We start from the raw sequence: 21,506 nt of genomic DNA, 5'->3' as shown, positions 1-21,506 counted from the left end.
GCATTTTTCTGCCCAAGAGCTAGGTGTGGCTGAGGAGAATGAAGATGTATCCCTTGGCATATTGACATAAGTTTCTGTCTGGTCTTTGATCTCATAACTCTTTACCTTTCACAGCTTTAAAAATTAGTTTTATTCTATAGTTTTTCTTTTTGGCAGTAAGTCTTAAACATCAATTATACAGAAATGACAAAAGGCCTTTGAGTTTATCCATGGCTTCATGCATGACTCATTCTCATTGACTTGGCTCAGAAAACATTCAGGCACGGAAGCAAGGAAAGAATCCCACACCAGATGCATCACCTCGAGTGCAGCGCATGACACATAAACATCTTACATGAGAAACACTGGGGAACAGCCTTTGCCATCACACATGTGGACACCTTCGTACAAAGATTATTCTTGACTGAGGAAAAGAAATACACGGTCATTGGTTTCTAGGTACATTTCAGGAACTGATACTGTAGTTCTTAATCACAGTGGTGAGAAGCATCATTATCTGTCATCACGTAAATTTCCCCATGGCTCTTCCATACCCCACACCCAGAGAAAAGAACGTGGCATGTGTCAGAGTTTCTAAAGATAATTACTAAATAAATACGTGACTTGCAGATCTATCCACACTCAAAAGGGATAGATCATGTCACTTTCCCTTTTAAGAATTCATTGTTCGAGAAGGTTCTCCTTGAGGATAAGTGCAAAGCAATTTAGAACCCATGGGGCACCATGGATGGTTCTCTGTGGTGACTGCAGGGGCTACTAGTCACCCTTGCAGCACTGAGGAAGAGCACAAAATAAAGATAAAATAGTTACAGTCACACTTGAATGAAGTGGAGGCATCATACCAAGAACGTTTAAGCTACTAAATTAAAAAACTCCGCTGCTTCAACTCAACCAAAGCCTTGAGCATGTTCAAGCCCATCCATGAAAGACGTAATACAATAGCCATTCGAGAAGATTCTTCCCATAGTTGAGTTGCTGAGGACTTTGCTTATTCCAAAGTCCGAGGTCAATAGGTCAGGGGGTAATAAAGAGCCTACACTCAGAATGTCATAACCCCACTCACTGCTGATGACCTCTAAAGGACACAAGAGGGGGACCTCCTGGGGTCTGTGGACACTGGGGCCTGTGTGGGTCCTCTCTGGAGTCTCAGTTCAAGCACTTTCATGACCAAATCCAGGCAAGTTCAGGCAAGGGTCAGGACTTCATCTAACTAGGCAAAACTCCTGCATTTGATTACTTGTTATCCTTCTGGTGTGGCATTTCTTTCCAACATTCACCCTGAAGGGTGATAAGACATTCTTCCTTCTCCCAGTCTTTCTAGATGCCCGGAGATGAAAGTCACCTTCCTATCTAAACTGACAGGATTAGTGAATCTGCCCGTTACCTGATCCAGGGGGCTTTATACCATTTCAAAGTTTGTTTTTTTTTCACTTCAGCCTGAAATGTCCTTCCTCCAGTGGCACTATTAGTTCATTTTTACCTGTCTTTTAAGGCTCAGGGACCACCCTCATCTTTCAGCAGGCCTGGGCTAGGGGACCCACCAGAATTTGAGGCCCCACAGCACCCCCCACTGAGCTGCCTCGCCTCACACGTGGACTCAAGCTCCTTGCCTGGGGGTACCCTCCCTCCGTGGTGACTGACTGGGTGGCTGTTAACTTTTATTTCTGTACACCTCATGCTTAAAATCTAGTAGTGTCGCATTAATGTTTACTGGGTGACTGTCAGTATCTTTGCAAAAGTATATTCCAGAATGTCATCTTTGCGTTTGATGAAACGCTATTAAACAGTGATTCATTCATGTGTGAGTGAGCATTTCACGCACAGCCTCGGGAAGAAGAATCCACACTGACAGGAGCTTCTGCTCACAGAATCTGATGGTGAGGATTTGGAAGTAACTGGCTTCAGACTTTAGAACAAAGATGTAACATCTGGCCAACTGCTCAGAAGAACAGAAATTTCCAGGTGGGAGAAGCTGAATGGTGCTTACCTTTCTTGGAAGGTTTGTCAATGATGAGGGAGCAGAAGGCTAGCTGAGGACCAAACATAAGCTGACACCTGCAACTTCCCCTCAACTGCACACTCCTGGGTGGGACCTGTGGGACATTCTTCCAGGAATCTCCCAACTAAATGTTAATACCTTGCTAGAAGGGAAGACAACCTGAACTTGACAATGGCAAGACCTCTGGTATCTTATAGGTTGGCCCTCTTTAGCATATGAAAGTCCTTTTGAAATCTTCCTTTTCCTTAGTCCCCCAACTCCTGAGTATCTAATCAGACACTCAAGACCCCAGTGTGGTGGCTTTTTCTGCCCATGGGTCCTGTCCACGTGCTTTAATAAAACCACCATTTTGCACCAAAAATGTCTCAAGAATTCTTTCTTGCTTGTCATCTCTGGACCTCACCCCACTGAACCTCACCTATACTCCAAAACCACCTCCCTAAGACTTCTGTGCCCCAGAAGTTGGAAGGAAGCATAACACCACAAGCCAGGGTGGGGACAGCTACCCCCCCCCCCCGGAGGCTTCCAATGGCAATCTGTCCTTCCAGGAGGGACTCACTGCCTGAGCCCCAGAATCCTGACCACCCTAGGAGGAAGGCTGCACATTCCTGCTCACCTTCCTCCCTTGCACAGATGGGACCCAGGCACTAGGTAGGATGGAGAAAGAGGAGAGAAAGAAAAAAAAAATTACTGTGACTGGGAGAATGGATTTACTCCTGTCGAGATCAAAGGTCAACAAGGGGATTAGACTGGGGGGAGGGGTAGGAAAGAGAGAACGTTTTTCTGCTCCATCAGGACTCTTTTGGAAGTGAGCTGCTATGTTGCTTGCCATGGAGGTTTTCAAAGGCCTGTGGCAGAAAGGGCCTTGGTGTTCTAGTGAATTGCCCAGGGGGCAAAAGTGGATGTGTTTGTGCTCAACCCACCTTCCACAGAAGGGAGCAACTGTGGTCAGTTCAGTTCATCGGAGCTCAACACATCTGACTTAAATAAAGGGTTCTAATGCTTTTTTTTTTTTTTTTTTTTTAAATCAGTAGTCAAACTTGCCAACTGCAGAGGTTTTTGCTCCTCGCTCCCCTTGCTGGCACATTAGGCAAGGTCAAAGTCTCATGGCAACAGGGAGCTGGGACCCAAATAGAGGAAGTGGCCACAGACATGTCAAAATATATAGAAATCACCAAAGCTCCAGCGCAGTGTTGTTCCAGAACTTTCTGCAGTGATGGAAACATTCTCTCTCTGGGCTATCTGGCACAGGAGCCCCAAGCCACACGTGACCACAGAGCACCTGAAATGTGGCTAGTGGGACTGAGGACTGAATTTCAAATTTAAATTTTAATTATAATTAAAATTTGAATAGACTAAAGTGGCCTGTGGCTACTGTCCTGGATGATGCAGCTTTGGAGGGTACTTCCCCCCAAACCGACATGCTCTAGTGTTTCCTTCCTCAGTTTATCTCAGGATTGATGTGGCAGGCACAGATTCTCATACGTTTCTTATTGCACAGGCTGGGCACCTGTCTTTAAAATCCAGAAACCTGGCCTGAAATGTCATTTTTAAGCGTAATCTTAAAATTAAAATTTTGTGCTTGCATTGGCCTCTGGTTTCGCTTTTACAAGATCCTGCAAAAAAAATGCTTGCCCAATAGGTTACCATTTCTGCAAGTTATCGAGAAGGAATGTTTCCTCTAGACCAGGTCTCCCATCCATATAGAGACTGGGGATCATACACGGACTTCTCCTCTCCGCCTCAGTCCCAGGGGCCTATGTTCCGTTGTAAGGACCTATTCAGCAAGAGCGATGCCATCCGTTAAATAATGACTTTGTTGTTTATACAGTAAAACTTAAACTGTCCCTGACCCCCTTCCCCCAGGGGACTTACTTAAAACAAGTCCCGGAAACTAGTCCCAGGTAGCAAAGCCCAAATACAAGGGTGAGTCAGGTCAGGTGGAGGTATTCAATCAGGGGGGTGCATACTGTCTCCTAGCTACCAAGGAGTATGGGCCCCGCCCTTTGGTTGCCTTTTGGGCACCCATTCTGACCAAGGTGATAGGCTAGTTCAAATATCTACTATTGGGTAAACTGTAATTCAATTGGTCACTGATGTGTGACCTAGCAGGATTGTGCAGCTTTCTCTGTGTTACAATCACATTGGCCACCTGTGCGTGGCCAGGTCCAACCACATGGCTTTTGCCCTTAAAAGCTAGTCTGTAAGGCAGAGAGTCATCGCCTCTTTGTAAAAGAAGGCCCTGGCCGGTCAGTTTGATTCGCGATGCTTAGCGTGAAATAAAGCTTTGCTTGACCTTTGCTTTGTATCGGTCTCTTTCCTTTGACCATGGACCCAACACTGTGGGACAGAGAGGCCTGCCCGCGATTTTGTTCTCCTGTGGAGGTAACACTGAACTGACAATCTTCTATCCAAAGCCATCATTCAAATTGAAATAGGGGCTTTTCAGCTCAGTTCCACCCAACAAGTTATGTTGGTGATGTTGCTCTTGGTGATGGGTGAGTAGACACTCTGTAAGGCTTCCAGAAGAGTTTTCTCCCCAGATGACCTGCCTGCCTCCTGCTCTTCTCATTAGGTACGTATCAACCCAGATACGTTGGGCACCATAAGCTGATGTTCTCCAGGACAGGCAATCAGAAACCATCTCCCACCCCTGGGCAAAGCAGCCTATAGCTGTGCAGGTGGTTCACGCAGAAAGACCCATCAGCTGAACTTTGACAGTCTTCTCTAAGCACAGCTTTGCGGGGGGTCCTACATTTGGGAAACAGGAGACTCCCCTACTTTGCATTCACAGTCGGCAGAGGCAAATCAGGCTTCCAGGGAGAAATGGCTTTATGAGCCATTTAGGGATGTGTATAAACTCTGTCCTACTTTAACTGAAAGAAAACTCTGAGAAAACCTCTTCTATCTGTAGGTGAAAACAACATGGCGAGGTGTCCCATCAGAAGATGGGCTGACATGAAGCTTCAGGGGGTCTGGTTGGTCGGGCAAACTACTCACATCTAGGAACCTCAAGATATTCTGGCTAATGTGTTTTCTCTTTGCCTTTCAGCAGTCCTCACACTGACGCGCCAGGTCACCTATCGCCGACTAGCCCTTATCAGTGAAGTGCAGGGAAGGCAGGTGATCCCCGGCTTTGTGCAAAGGGAATAAAATATATAAATACCGTAGGCTGTCTTGCACTTACAGTAAGCCCTTGGGTCTCCCCCTCACCCATCCTCCCCTCTTGGAAAGGCCAGGGTCACCTTGCCCTTGGGCTTCACACTCACCTGTGCCCCGAGAGTGGCTGAAGTCACCCTTCACCACTCGGCATGTCTTGCCATCCCCACTGCAGACTCCACACCGGTCTTCCTTGGCCGCGGACCCGATGATGCCATCACAGCCAATTTTCTGAATGACCAAAGGGCTCGGTTATTGCAGGTTTAAGACTCGGAGAGATTTTCAAAGAGGATCTCAGCAGCACTGACTTCTCCACTAGGCCCAGCAAGCGTGGTGCCTGGGGCCCACCATACTTTCAGAGGCCCGAGAAAATATTTTAAAATCAGAAGAGAAAAAAATGAATAGAATCTAGCTCATAGTCTGTCTTTATATCCACATAGTTGTCATACATATTTTTAAATTATTTGTTAGAGAGGAGGGGGTGTGAAGGCAAAAAAGTCCTCAGAAGTCCCACTGAGGCTGGAAGCCTGCCCCTCCGAGCACTACCTGAGGCAGACGCTAGCTTCTGACTCCCACACACCTTCCAGGGTGGCCATAACTTCACTGGATTCACATTTCTCTTGGGGCTACATGGGGCAACCTCTGTCTTGGTTGGAAGAGCCAGCAGAACAGTCTGGAGCAACCACCCTGACTTTCCTGTTGAGGTCAGGAAGCCCAGAGCTCATTGAGACATGCCTGGGAATGAGCACCCCCCCAGTTCTCTGTTAAGACCCAACCCAAGAAGACTCCTGTCTCCCAAACCTTTCAAAAAGGCCTGGGTGTGATCAGAGATAAGTGACCTGACCCTGAGTGGCTCTGGATAGCACAGCCCAAGTCAGTTCATGAAAAGTGGGAAGGAGATATAAACTCATGTTCTCCCTTTAAAAATAAATGCATGGGTTTTATATTCTGCAAAACAACATACCTAGATTTATAGTATGGTGAACATGGAGTATTTAATTGTTCAGTAGTTAAATTGCTAAAACTCCCCTCTCCACTTTTGCCCCTGAAGTGAATACTTCCAGAACAAGACTGAGTTTCCTCACCACCCTGCATTAGGGATTGGTGCTTTAGGGATTGGTGCTTTAACAGCCAGATTAACTCAGGCCAAGGTGATTTTGCTCCTTCCCACGATGCTTGGAGGGGTGCTAGCAAGATGCTTCTCTCCTTATACTATCCACTCCTACAGCAACTTCCACTTGGCCTCATGGCTCACAACTTAATCAGAATCCACATGCTTTGTGATGGTAGCGCTGGTCTTTTTTTTTTTTTTTTTTTTTTTTAAGATTTATTTATTTGCCAGCGAGCAAGTGAGCGAGCATAAGTAGGGGGAGGGGCAGAAGGAGAGACTCTCAAGCAGACTCCCTGCTGAGTGCGGAGCTCAATGAGGTGCTCAATCCCATGACCCATAAGATCATGACCTGAACCAAAACCAAGAGTGGGATGCTTCACTGACTGGGCCACCCAGGCGCCCTGCACTGGTTCTTCAATAGGAATGTGCGTCCACCTCTCCAGGAGGGCTATCAAAACAGACTGCGGGATCCCGTGCCCAACAGGGCTGTGCATTTCTATCAAGTTGCCAGGCGAGGCTGCTGCTGCTGCTCGTCCGGACCACACCTGGAGAACCACCCCAGGATGGGATGCCCCATGAAGAATGAATGTGTGTTCCTCCTAAGCAACACTCCCAGAGTCTCATCCTGGGATCCTTTCATTTCCTTAGGGAAGAATTGTGAGAAAATTACTGTTGCGCATCCAAAAACGGTAGCATAACTGAATATGTTTCGGAGAAGACCTGAAGATCTGCTAACTGCTGAGCAAAGTGAGTCCAAAAATGACCATTAAGAAAACTGAGAAAGAGCAGCATTTGGGGGGTGGGGCGAAGGAAGAAAAGAAAAATTCAAATGTGTTTAAAGTGACAGAAAGCAGGCCAAGGGCAGGGGGCATTTAGCAGCCAGAAGCCAGGCAAGGAATGAGTGCAGGCAAGTGGACTTGAAAGGGCTGAGGAGATTTAGGTGACACGTGGAGACCCAGATGGTAACTGGCTCAGACTGCAACACCTCGCTGGGGCAGGACACCCAAGGGTGGCCCAGAGGTAGACCAGTTGCCGCAGGGTACCTGGCACCTGGAGCACATTATAGGAGCTGCCACAGTTCAGGGTCTGGACCGCTGGCCGATCGCTCAAGCTGCTCGATATAAAATGAAGTAGGCTAAGAATGCAAGGCAGCCAAGATCCAAAATTTTGCTCAACCAGCATGCTCAGCAAAGGACCTGGAAGCAAATCCATGGCGTCCTGCATGTATGTGCTGCCCATCTATATTGCTCCTATGTGTACAGAGCTCCAGACTTTTCCCTAAACCCTGACCTCTTTCATGTCACCCTGACCTCACACGTGCCTTCCCCATCTCTCAGGTGCTTTCAGCTCTAGACTTTTCCTGCATGGGCTTCCTATTTTCCTTAAACCACACTCCCACTCAGCAACAGTGGGCCTCTGGCTTGGCTACCTACTCCATGTCTGGTTCCTCAGTTGGAATTTCCTCGTTAAACACTTTCTAGATGCTCTAAGTTAACACCCCACTCTGTCCAGACAGCTTCCCTCCCTAGACCCAGTGATGGCACCTGACAAATCTGAGGCCACACAACAAGCTATCTGGCGGGGCCAGGAGCAGTCCCTCACCTCTCGCCTCCCAGTCCTGGGATGGCTGGGTATCTCCCCTGATTATCCTCAGCCAAGGACTGGCGATCACTGGGAGTTTCTGGAGAGCGTGGGGCTCCTTCTGAAGGCAACTGGGTTTGTAAGAATGTAGAAATGTTCAGAATAAAGAAGCTAAAGGAACAGGAGAAACGCCACCTGGAGGGAAAGGGAATGTGAAGGGAGAGTCTGTGCTAGGATTTCAAAAGGCCATCTGCAGTCTGGCTGGGAGACCAGGACAAGGGGCAAAGCATGTGTTTGCAATCTGCCAGAGCAGGAATTCACCCAGAAGCATAAAGGGCAGGCATGGGTGGTACTTCAGGAAGAAATGGGACAGGGACTCAGTGGGAGGAAGGGCCCTTAGGAGAGCACACACCTTCCTGGATGAGCAAACCACTTCTCCCCCAAAGTCCCCTGAAAGAAGGACCTTGGTGGGAAAGAGACAAGTGATGAGGAAAAGTCATGGCATAAGCGAGGGCTTGCGAAGCCCCTGCACACCCAGACCAGCATGTGGTGTCTTCATGGCTGACCCTGGCAGATGCTGTTGGCCCATACAAGCAAAGGCAGGTCTGGGGCAATTTCCTACCCCTCATGAGACTCTTGCCATGGCTCCTGGAGCACAGTATAAAGAACATGTACACGTCTGTGCGGCAGCAAAGCCCTAACCAGTACCCTTTTAGACCTCATGGCATCCAAAGTTGAAGTAAATGCAATGTCTGGAGTTGATTTCCTTTTTTTCAGGGATGAAGAACAAGACAGTTGGGAGTCCAGCAAGGCCTGATGTCTGTGGGGATGCTGGGGCATGCTGGGCCTGCAGGGAACTAGCCCTTGCCTCTTTTCTGAGGGTCTGGGATGTTTACAGGCAAGTCCAGGGGGCCCCATCCTCATCAGCATCTGTTCCTTTCAAGAGGCCCAATACAGGGCGCCTGGGTGGCTCAGTGGTTTAAACCTCTGCCTTCAGCTCAGGTCATGATCTCAGGGTCCTGGGATCGAGTTCCACATCAGGCTCTCTGCTCAGTGGGGAGCCTGCTTCCCTCTCTCTCGCTGCCTGCCTCTCTGCCTACTTGTGATCTCTCTCGTGTCAAATAAACAAATAAAAAATCTATAAAAAAAAAAAAAGAGGCCCAATACAGCATCTAAAGAGTGTGGGCTTAGATCTGGATCTGACACAGGGGGGATCCTTTCAGAAACCAGATTTTTTGGTTGGTCATGGGGGATAAAATTAGTCTATGAAGATGCTATGTCCTTTCGGACAAAGTCCGGCTCTGTGTGCTCTCGATAGCCTAAAAGGAACAACTTGCCCCACTTTGACCAGTAGTCAATTTCTAGGGTAGGCAGAAGATCTCCCAGGCCCAGGGACATAAGATTGCCTAGGGTGGGAGTCCTCCAATGCCAGCATGCCAGAATCACCTAGAGGGCTGGGCAGGTCACCCACTGCTATAGTGGGGCCCATGGATTCATCATTTCCAGTGAGTTCCCAGGTGATGTTAGGGGCCCAAGACATATTGGGAGTCCACTGTCCTAGGTTTGGAGCTCAGAGATAGAAAGCCTCATGGAGGTAGCCATTGCTACCAGATGCCAAGCCTTCTGTGTCCTGTGTACCTGTGTAACTCTCCCTGTTCTCCACCCACACCCCCTTGGAAAGGCCCTAGTCATGAATTCCCACTAGTAAAGTAAGTCCTGTTGCCTCCACCCTCTGTCACCCCGAGCTAAAGCAATTCTGGGCTGAGGCATCCTGTGGGGATGTGAGGGAGCCCATCTGAGCCACAGGACAACAGAAGCTGGCTCCCCTCTACTTTCAGGAAGCAGAGGCCCCATACAGTGGTGCTCAGGCCAAGGAAACTATCCATGGGAAGATCCATAACAACAGAATGTCTAGTCACAAAACCATAAATGCCCTCAATTGAGGGCCTCACAGATCACCTGGATGTTCTGTCCTTCTACTCACAAGCTGGTTACACTTCTACACCTCTCCACCAAGGAAACAGAAACTCACCTGGAGACTTCCAACAGCCTTGCTTAGAGGATTCACGTTATCTTAACGTGTTAAGTTGTCAAAGGCTGGATACAGGGGAAACTGCTCTGTTATTTTCTCCTCTCTCCCTAAGCAGCATCTTGTTTCCATTTTAAAAGTCAGCTTCTTTCACTAAGACTTCACCTCTAAGAACAAAGCTATCCTCAGACCTCACTTCAAATTGTAGCTAACGTCCTTCTGGATTAGGGCTAAGTTACCCAGGCAGGTAGGCAATCAGCTTCTCTTCCCTAAATGTTATGCTCAAGGTTGTCATCACAACACATATCCTGAGGATGATTACAGATTTGGATATGAGCCTCAGTTTCCCCATTCTTAAAGCAAGAGTAGTAACCTCAGCCTCAGAGGTAGAAAATGACCTCTGCTCTGGCTCACTGCCTGGGGCCCTGGTGACGGGTGGGTGCTGTCAGGACAGATGGAGACTACCAACTTCCTGCACAGGCTAACTTCCTTCTAGGGGGTTGGGGGACAGCTACCACTGTCTGAGCAGATTGGGGATGAATAGGTCATTGTCCTCTATCCCTTTTTCTTCCACGGAACCCCTGCTCTCTCCAAAAAAGGAAGAGAGATAAGGAGAAGGTAGGCAGGACCACATCCTTCCCCTGTCCCTCTTGGTAAAAGATGCACGGAGAGCCAGTGTTTAGGGGCTCACCCACAGGTGGGCTCTCCCATAATATCAAGCAGCATCCCCATGCAGCAGGCCACTGTCTTCCCTAGGGAGCTTCTCAGATCAGGTGCAAACAGGAACGCACACAGGGTCACCCTTTAAATTAATTCTTCAGGGCACTCGGGCTGGGACAGCTTTGTGTGCTCTGCCCACTCTGATTGGAATTATTTTCGGCACTGAGTGCATTTGAGGGCAGGGCACACAAGGGATGCCAGTGTCTGAAGAGCAGTAAATCTGAGAAGCAATTGACAACAGTCACACTAACCTGCCAATAGTGGCATTTCCTCCCTTTGCCACACAGTTAATGCAAATGATATAGAATATGCTTGTAAGGGGCTGGGATTTTTTTTTTTCCCAAAATGGAAGCTACGATAGCATTCAATTCAAGTCATTAGTTCTGAATTTTTTTCCGAGAGAGAGAGAAAAAGAGAGAGAGAGACTGACATGGAGAGGGACAGAGGGGGAGGAAGAGAATCTTAAGTAGGCTCCATGCCCAGCCAGGCTTGATCTCATGACCCTGAGGTCATGACCTGAGCTGAAATCAGAAGTGAGATGCTTAACTAACTGAGCCACCTAGGTGCCCCATTTATTTATTTTTTAAATTAATTCCAAACGTTAAAGGAGTTTTGTTTTGTTTTTTTAAACAGTCTCCCCACTGAGTAGGGAGCCTGATGCAGGGCTTGATTCCAGGACCCTGAGATCATAACCTGAGCCAAAGGTAGATGCCCAACTGGCTGAGCCACCCAAGCACACCCCAAACGTTAAAGGAGTTTTAACAATTGTTCTTATGAAGTCTGGTATTCTAAGAGGGAAAGATGACTAAACCAAAGGAAACAGCAAACAATAAACTCTAGAATCTCCCTGGGTTTTCCTAGCAATCCCCAGCAGTTACTTTTCTGCATACTCTAGCCATTCTTGCTACCCATTACTGAGCTTTCAAACAAAGTATTAAAGTTCCTGGTCAGTGTCTGCAGTGGGGAGCACTGTTCTGACAAACCAGGGTATGCGGCACCAGGGGAGGGCACTTCGGGGGCATAATCAATCAAAAGCTCAAGATAGTGGGGACCTGGAAGAGAAAGCACAAGTTCTTTTTGGTAGAGACAGACCCTGTGAAACATGCAGAAAGCCTAGAAAAGCTTTAGTGCTTAGCACTGTGGCCTGGAGCAGGGCACAGGATGAGCCAGGGACAGGGTGGCCATTTTTCCCAGAAGTGACGAATATCCATCTTTAGTGATTTGAAATCTGGATTCTACCCCTGGAATCCCAACCCTGCTTCATGGAAGATCACCAGCGACAACCTCTTCGTTACCGCATCTAGTGGCCTTTTCTCCATCCTCATCTTTGACCTGGTGCTTTTTTCTCCTGAAAGCCTCTGGTATCTACTTTTTCTCCATGCTCATGGTCACAGCCCAGTTTAGGCCCTGATGATTCAGGACATGACCTATAGTACCTGTTTCCTCTCCTCTGCTGCCAGATTAATCTTCCCCTAAGGAGATGAGAAGGCCCAGGGTGGTGGACCTCTGCCTTAGGAAATCAAGACCCTCCGTGACCACATCACACCTGCTCATCTCTTCAGCTCACCTCCCTTCTCCTTCAAATCCACACTGAACCCAATCTCCTACCAGCCCCCTGCTGCAAGCCCTATCGCCTCTCAGTCTTGCCCTAACACCCTCCTATCCGGTTTCCCGGATTCCACTCAGGCCCTACCACAGCCAATTTTCTATAACCAAGATGACTTCACTCTGCTTCAATCCCTCCTCTCCTGTCAGAATGAAATCTAGGTTCCTGTCACGACCTCCCAGGCCCTGTATGGCCCAGAGCCCGACACCCCTGCCCTCACTGCCACTCCCTCCAGCACCTGCCACTCAGCCCTCCTCTGCTTCTGGAACCCACCAGACTTAGAGCCACCTTCTGCCAGGAGCACTCTGTTCTGCCTTCACAAAGCAGATTCCTCCACAAATGCGATCTGCTTGGAGAGAAAAGCCATGCCACTCACAGTCTTCCTCAGCTACAACTTCTCTCAACCTATGACACCATTTTCTTCTCCACATGGATCAGTCCTTGGAACGACCATGTTTGTGAGTTTATGTGTTCCTTGTTTATACATTGCATGAGGACAGGGACCCCCTTGGTCCTGTTCACCACTGAACATCTAGCACACAGAATGTGCTCAATAAATCTCTGATGAATGAATAAATCAAGTTCTACCCCATGTGCTGTTACATCTAAATCAAATCTCACTGACTCTCAATCATGACTTCATTCTTAGTTGTTACGGTTTTGCATGAGTAAGTCTTATCTTCGGGACACACTTCAGCCACAGGGAGGACAGTGTCTTACAATTCTTTGTATTCTTCTCCCCCATGCCCAAACACAGCGGCCAGCATGGTGTTAAGCACATCACAGATTCAATAAATGCATAAGATATTCAATAATGCATATTCTGCAATAAATGCATAATAAATGCATAAGATATTCAATAAATGCTTGGTCTCTTACCAAGCTGGGACCTGGGGAAAACTGGGAGCAGGAGACTTTGATTTTCAGAATGGGTCCTCTGCCTCTCTCTTCTGTGCCCTGAACCTGCCAGCAACCCCTTCCCAGTGGGGAAGTTTATTCTCTCCTATTTTGAATTGGGACTTTCTCATACAGGTTTGGATGGTCTTTGGTTGTTTTGTTTTGCTTTTGCTTTTGGCCAGGAGGAGAAGCATTTGCCTTCTTCAACTTCATAGCTATCTTCTTACTACAACTCTTTCTCTTCTGTTGGAGGGATGCCACTGACTTCTTGCTTTAATTTTAACTGAAGGCTTTTAGGTCAGTAGTACGGCAGCCGGCCCAGCATGGCCTGGGCTCCTGTGTTAGCTGCACCACCCCTTGCTATGTTTGTCTTCTTGACTTTACCTTTGTTTGGCTAAACTACACATGCTTTCTTCAGAATGAATGCAGGAAAACTAAAATTTCTGAGTTCTTCTGTTTCTCAAAATTATTTTGTCCCTGTGCTTGATTGATAATTTGGCTGCAGAGAAGTCCACGATTATCTTAACTTTGTGCCAGGGTCGGTGTCTCTGCATTTTTCCTCATCTTTCTTATTCCTGTTATTGGTTTTTTGATCATCAAAGAGCTGATGATCTCTGATTGACCACTTGTATTTGAGGATGAGGTACAGAAAGGTAGACTGAGGGGACTCTGTATATGAGGTTAGAGGTGTTGCGTGGTTGGCTTCCATTTGGGACTGGCATGAGGGAAATTGGAGTCCACTCCCCAACTCAGGAGGGTGAGCGCTGTGCCCAAGCATGGAGGTCACACACCTGCTCCAGCTGCCCTTAACCAGTTTATCACACAACTTTGAAAAGGAGGGCCCTGATACTAGGTGTGAAGATCATTACCCAACAGCACATCAAGCTCCAAGTGCACGGCCAGCCATGGTCAGCCATGTTGTCTGACTCTTTGCCTTCTCTTCAGTTGCAGACAACACCTCACACCTACTCTCCTTCCCAAGTCCTAGATGCCCTCAAGCATTCTGCTTTCTTTTCTGTTGTAACTCTGCTTATTCCCGTTCCGGCCTCTGCTGCTTTGTTCCTTCAATGGAACTTCCATTCTCTTCCACCTTCCAGAAAGACATGGCATCTTTCTTTTGTCAGTGACCTCTGCTTCTCTTCCTCATCATGGTTTGTGCATTCCTGCCTTTACCATCAGTTTAGTGGAGTCCTGTCATGGGAGAGGAGCACATGTGAGGCTCCATCTGCCAGCTTAACCCAGAAATTGTTAAGGGAAATTAATCAGATGGAAGGGGTGCAGGGAATGACTTCAGAGCTTTAGGCACTGCTTGTCCATGAAGGTTAAGCACCAACAGTCCTCTGCAGGGTCATAACATGGGGAGCAGGAGTAACGAGAGGGTAGAAATACAGGCCCAAGCATGAGATCCTGGTATATTTTCCTGCATGCTTGTTACCCTTCTTTACACAGTGGGACTCTGAGGCCAGAGTCTTATAGTCCTCCTAAATTCCACCAGTAATTCTACTTGCTTAATGGGCTATTGTACACAAAATGGGAGGCCAATAAATGCTGGATAATGAAAACGGTCCTCTGAAATGGGCTCCAGATTCCACAATCACTGAAGTCTTAAGAGCAAGTGACCCATCCACCCACACATCCACTCCCTGGGTTTCTCCTTCAGTATGTAATCAAAGGCTCTCCTTCAAGCCAGCTGCTGGGAGAACAAAGATAACCAAACATAATCTCTCCACCAAAGAAGCTTATGGGACCTGAAGGTCTTCCTGGTTTTCAAACAGCCCAAGATACATACACAGATTAGGAGCTCAAGCAAGTGGGACCCTAATTGGAGTATGATGCCTACACGTGTACTCAAGCTGGTGAGGCCTTAAAGAAAAGCCAAGTGTACCTGGTCTCAGGTATATCCAGATCTGTCAGTTTGACTCGTTCACTTAAGATAAGTAGCTCTGAGGCAAAGTCGCACATTAGAAACATATTAACTTGATTTCTTTGCCTCTGCAGGCCAACACTAGGAATTACGAATGATGGAACTCCTGATTTATACAGATTTGCTGAAAAATAGACAACGTTTGTGTTTCTTTCCCGTACTCGCTCCCACTTTTATGAGTGCTGTTAAGTTTCATTTCAGCATGTTAAATAATTTGTGACTCACTGAAATGAAACTTAACTCAGTCCTCATAAAAACAGAACAAAATGGTATTTCCATGTTTCATGTTATGGTTTGAATCAGCCTGCTATTTGAAGCTTAGTGGAATCTGCTCAAAATGCCATTTGGGAGCCTCTCGTCCCCTCCGTTCTCTACCAACTGGTCACTGTGCTTCTCAAAATTTCCCAGAACTCCTTCTGCCACCCCAAAATAGCAAAATTTATAGCTGAAGGGAACAGAGGAAAAAGCTAGTAAGTGAACCCTGGCAATATTTCTGTAAGTGCTATCTTACATAAAATGTGGATGATTCCTACCTTTTATCCTGTATAATCAGGTTACAGTACTGATGAATAAGTACAGATCCTTTGCTCACTAAACTCCTGAGATGTCTTTTATTACTATTCTTCTTTTTCATCAATTTTCCTTGCCTTAATCATTCACAAGTACCACAGGAATCCAGAATATTCTACTTTGGCAATTACTGTAACAAGGCATCAATACTATATACTTGTATTTAATTTCTTATATTCTTCTTTATTTTTTAAAAGATTTTATGTACTTATGAGAGAGAAAGAGCGTGGGTGAGAGCATGAGCAATCAGGGGGGAGGGGCAGAGAGTGAGGAGGAAAGAATCTTAAGTAGACTCCGCACTCGATCTCACGACCCTGAGGTCACCACCTGAGCCAAGAGTCAGATGCTCAACCAACTGAGCCACCCAGGTGCCCCTGATTTCTCATACTCTTATTTAAGCATGCTCAACTTTATTATAAAACTTCATTAACTATGACTTTACTAAGTTGGATTTTGTGAGAATTGATTTCCCAAAGGGCTAAGCTGAAGCTTTATAGTTTCTTTCTGAGAAGTAAGAACGGTTAGTAAAATTACAGGTTGTATTTTTACTTCCTTCAGGAAGCAAGTGGTTTCTCAGGGATTTAATCTCATGAGGGGCCTATGTGTACATGCTGCCACCACCTATCAGGATGATGGTCCTTCTGCTAGGACTGGAGGCAGCTGATTCCTGGGATACATCTCCTCTACCAGAGGAGATGGTACTTGTGAGAACGGATGAGGGGTGAGGTGAGGCTCCAATGAGCCTGAGTCAGCCCACCGGCCACAAAACATCAGGAGGAAGGGGCACTGTCTGCACCTGTGTTGAGGAGTGGTGCTTGGTTAGGACAGCGGTCAGTAAATGCCATGACCAGGATGGGGGTGAAGGCACTGGAGACAGACCAGGGGCCAGGTAGAGATGGGGTGGCTTCTGGGAACGGAAAGGCAATACTCGTATTATTGCCATCACATTCAAGTGCAGGGCAGGCTCTGGCGGGATGGTGCCAGATGACCACAGACTGAAGGCTGTCAGAGCCATTGCGTGGCAGCTCACCCATGTTGCTCCGACTGATAAACTGGTTCATTTGCTGTCATGGCACTGGGAAGAGTTCCTCATTGAAAAGCATGAGGTTAGAACAAAGGTCACAGAAGGGGCCCACTGGCACTGATTACTTTCAGCTGAAATCATGTCTGGCCAACTCATATGACCCCACTGGTTGTTCATCATTGTGCTGGAGGATGGCTGGCGTAAGTGTAGAATTTAGGAAAGAAAAAAAAAAAATCCTGCACTTGACTTGCTGACGGTTTTACAGAGAAATGCTGGCAATTTCGGTGACAACGATAAGACCTGTGTTCACACCGCTTCCAGGCTCTGCACATTCTCCACAACAACGCTGTAGCCCTGAGGGCCACCAGTCTCACCACTGTCACTGCCTCGTCCCCTGGAGGACTCCTTGCCAAGACTCTCAGGCACACAGTGCCTATCACTGACTCATATCTGGATTTGATAATAAAGCCAGGCAATGCCTGGATGTTGTCAAATTCTTTTCCTGAAAAATCTCAGTTTGGGACTAGTTTGGACTTGGTAGGGGGAAAAAATCCACTAGGGTTGAAATGGCCACAGGGACTACCCTAGAAGTTGTGTCTGTGTGTTTCTGCCTTTCTCCCTTTTACTCCATCTTGCCTTGGCCAGGTGTCAGGAAGCAGAGAGAACAAGAAAGATGTGCTGCCTTGTGGGGTCAGCGGGTCCCAGGCCTGGAGGCAGGTTTCTGGTACCAGTACAGGTAGGGGGAATAACAGCTTCTCTCCCCAGTGACCCCTGGAATTTACAATTGTTCAAATTTTTTTTTTTCCATGAAACTGAGCATCAGAGTTGGGTGTTAACTTTGAGAGGTGTAGAGACCTCACGGGTTCTGGGACGTAGCTTCTCTTTTCTTAGCAAAATGAGAAGGCCCCCCAGGAGCCCTTGGTGAGCGCATTCCTTGCTTACTCTCATGCTGCAGGTGCTGGTCTATGGAGGCCAAACAAAGTAAAGCGAATATTGGAGGCAAGACCTGGCTTTCCTTCCCATGCCAAGTGCACAGCTCTCCTGCTAGCCATCTGCTTGCTTCGGGCTCCAGGGACTCACACCTGACAGGTGCAGGTCAAACTAAATCATCAGGTAATACAACACATGTGGCATAAAGGAGGGTGGCATTACCTGAGTCGTGGCTCTGTGGGCACTGGAAATACACAGCCTCCTGACTCCCTTCTCCAGTTCCACATCAGGAGGATGCTCCCTCTTAGGGAGAAATAGTCCTATCCCACCGAGCTGGGGAGTGCTGCCTCGGGAAGGCTCAGCTTCCGGTGTGCCCCCAGCTCAGGCAGATTTAACACAAGTGGAAGATGAGCTTCCATCCATCGTCTCTCCCTCCCTCCTTGTTTTTCCTGTTGTCTTCATAAATGATACTTATCATTCATTCTAATGAGTCACAGACATGCAACACCAGGATGGCTTTGAGGACTATACTGCACTGGGCATACTGCTTTCCTGGGTACCACCTCTGAAGGATTCAGCTTTGTTCTTCTCTATCTTTGGTAGCTAACTGCAACATGGCTTGTCCAATAACATGTTCACATGCATCTTCCAGCCTGACCTTAGTATTCGACCTGTTCTGCCCTTCGTCAGAATAGCTTAAGTTTCTTAAAGATTTTTTAAGATTATCATGTTGCCACTCTTCTTCCAGCCACCTCAGCTCTCCAGCTGGCCTGGGTGGGCTTCATGCTCAGTTGCTGCTGAGGGAGGAGGGGTGCCAGTTTACGGGAGAGAGCACCCCAGTGCCTTCTTGAGAAGATCCATCCCCTCAAGCCTCCCAAGGTCTCTGCCCACTCCCCCCACCGCCACACCAAAAACTTCTGGGGGTGAGGGAGCTTCCCTTCCAAAGAAAGCCCCACCAAAGACACAAGGAAAACATGTTACCTGGCACTTGCCATGCACACAGAGGTCGGTCTCATAGGGCCCGCAGGGTGTGCCATCCAGGACCCTGTCAGCCACCAGCAGCGGGGACTCCTTCCCCAGGGGTGAGCAGTAGAGTTCACATGGTTTATCTGAGGAGGGAAAGGGGAAGGTGGACATTGATGGAGGAAGGGGTGTGTGGGCCACTCAAGGGGCTGGTGCTCGAGAGGCATGAGCCAAGCAGGGTGCAGGTGCACGTGGGTGGTGGCCCAGAGGACAAGAGGTCAATCAATATGAAATAAAGGTCACAGAAGCCCAGCACATGTTCCTCAGAGGCACGCAGCTTCCCCCTGGAACATTCCACACAGCAAATGGAGAAAGATACGTGAGTGAGGGCTCTGGGGGTTCTTATTTACCTTATTCTCGTCATCCTTTGCAAAGGTATAATATTCCTTTTCCTTAAGGCATTAAAAATGCCAGGCAGAACATTTTGTTGTGTGCTGACCTCTGAGTGAACTGACTATGTATCAAGGGAGAGCCTGGGAGCTTCTCTTGTTGTGGGGGTGAGAAAGGGGGAGAAGGTGAATAAGAATGCCTCTGGGTAGGAGGGGGTGTGGGCCCTGTGGATGTCTCCACAGCAGTGGCTTTTGTTAAATGCTTTAGTGCTCCACCAGCTGCTAGATAAAAGCAGTAGGGCTGTGATATATATGGCGAGAAGGTTCTGGGAGAAGCTGAGCTGAAAATACAGGAACAAAAGGGACCTCTAGGACAATGTGTAAGAGCCATGTCACCCGACGGGATGGAAACCCCTAGTTTCTGCTGCTCTTGAAACCAAGTGAGCTCCTAGAACGTGACAAGCCCTCATGCCTTTGCCCAGGCTGTTTCTTTGCCTGGAAATCCCTCCCTGCAGAGCTTCCAGAAGTTTCCTACCACCCCAGAAGGTTCCACTCCACAGCTCTCTCCTCTCATGCCGTCTCTGACATGAACTCTCCAACTGCACTTTGCATACACCTCCATCAAAGCCCTTAGACATTATCCTATTGTCTTATGAGTGTTTGAGTGACTTCCATATACAAAAGGATTTTTTATAAGGTGGGTTCCATTGCTAAAAGAGTTTGAAAGGGATGGGTTTTAATTATCTTTAGATTGAAGAACTGACAATACTGCAAGACCTTAGAGGACAAGGGACTGAGATTTTTATCTCTTGTCTCCAGGCCAGGCCAAGGATGTGGCTGACAGAAGGACTTGGTAAATATTTTAATCTTTCCATATAAACTTTAGAATCAGTTTAATGGTATCCCCAAAATAACTTGCTGGAATTTCACGGGAATTGTGCTAAATCTATAGATCAAGTCAGGGGGAACCGACATCTTGACAAATATTGATTCTTCCTATTCATGAATTTTAATTCACTCATCAGAGTTTCCCTCATATAGATCTTGCACATACAGTGCTAGTTTTATATATAAATATGCCATTTTTGGGGTGTTCGTGTAAATGGTACTATGTTTTTAATTTCAACCCCATTTGGTCCTTGCTGGTATATAGGAAAGTGATTTTTGTACATTTACCATGTATCTTGCAAACTTGCTATAATTATTTACTAGTTCCACAAAGCGTTTGGGGTTTTGGGGGTTTTTGTTGTTGTTGTTGTTGTTGTTTGTTGATTCTTTCGGATTTTCTGTGTAGATGATGTCATCATCAAACAAATGTAGTTTTATTTCTTCCTTCCCAATCTGTATATTTTCAATTACCTTATCTTATTTCATTAGCTAGGACTTCCAGTATGGTGTTGAAAAGGAACAGTATAAGAAGAAATCCTTAGTTTATTCTTGATCTTGGGAGAAAATCTTTAAGCTTATTTTTAAATAAATGAATGGATTTTGTTCTTCTCTATGTAACTCTGAAAGAGGAATACACCCCTTTCTCTCTCTCAGTCACCTAATTCTAATGACATTAATGTGATTATTTTTGCAAAGAAACTTCCAGAAACAGAAACACCAACACTTTTGTGCTGCCTCGTCGGTCCCTTTGTTTCCACCACTGGCTCATTTTTCAGTGGCCTCAGATAAGAAAGCGCAGGGGTAGAAAAAGGCTTCTGGAGTTGACTTGGCTTCAGAAGATCTTGGCATTCCAGCTGGACAGTTCCTGTCAAAGCAGATGTGCTTTGTGCCTCCACTAAGTAGATAAGATAATGTGGGTGCTGTCATCGTTCCGTCTTATGGATGCACATGGGAGACTCACACAAGGTGTGTGTGGCTACCCAGAGTCCCCTGACAGGCAGGGTCAGACCCTGGCCTCTTTGTCCCAGCCTAGTTTTCTTTCTACCATCACTGTTTTCTTTTTGGACAGAAAACGCTAGTGGCCCCAAATACTAAGAGGCAAAATGGTGCTGCTGAAAGCAAACCACCAGTTTCATGAATGTTTCTGGCTTCTGAGTGTCTACTCTGATTTGAGCAGAAATGGAAGTGGGATTTGGGTAGAAAAGTAGGGGGTCTTTTGTGGCAAGTTAGAAAGACCAGATTTGGAGGGGCTGAAGATGGTTTGTCTGGGCTCTGTTATAAACATCAGGAAAATGGAGATTCTCAGATGGAGGGATTTTGGCCATGACCCCAGGCAAACAGGTACACTCAACTCCACCTACACTGGACTCTCCCACCTGCAGACACTGTACTCCTCGGCTTGGACAGCTGGGGACACCCAGACTCTAGAATAGAGTCCAGAGGTAACCCTTCCTTTGCTCAGAATTTAGGGCACTTCCACACCTCTAGGATGGTTTAGCACTATCTCCCAAAAGGACTCAGGATAACCTTTATAAAACTTGAGAAGGAGCCTCTCAAAATTCTCTGAATATTCCCCTCTAAGCTACCTTGGATGGGCAAAGAATCCCCAGATAAATTCTTAGTACAGAAGGAGGTCAAATCTTCTTAAGAACTATAGAACCATGCACTCCAAGGAAAGAAGCTTGGAGTGTCCCTTTTACATGGCTGATGGGGGCT

At 47.1% G+C, this 21,506-nt stretch overlaps 1 protein-coding gene across 1 annotated transcript in view; it reads right to left on the bottom strand.

Annotated features, from left to right (window-relative positions):
* LOC111152666 (ADAM metallopeptidase with thrombospondin type 1 motif 17) overlaps nucleotides 1-21,506 on the bottom strand; it is a 323,596-nt gene that overhangs the window by 90,243 nt on the left and 211,847 nt on the right. The window contains exons 14-16 of the mRNA XM_022511219.1: nucleotides 18,532-18,659; nucleotides 5,269-5,389; nucleotides 335-403 (exon numbers count right to left, since the gene is read on the bottom strand). Of these exons, the coding sequence (XP_022366927.1) occupies nucleotides 335-403; nucleotides 5,269-5,389; nucleotides 18,532-18,659 (318 nt within the window). The remainder of the gene's footprint in view (nucleotides 1-334; nucleotides 404-5,268; nucleotides 5,390-18,531; nucleotides 18,660-21,506) is intronic.

This window comes from Enhydra lutris, unplaced genomic scaffold (assembly GCF_002288905.1).
Source record: "Enhydra lutris kenyoni isolate GAN:26980312 unplaced genomic scaffold, ASM228890v2 scaffoldscaffold29, whole genome shotgun sequence".
Taxonomy (NCBI): Eukaryota; Metazoa; Chordata; class Mammalia; order Carnivora; family Mustelidae; genus Enhydra; species Enhydra lutris.
This window is presented reverse-complemented; position numbering and strand designations above follow the sequence as displayed.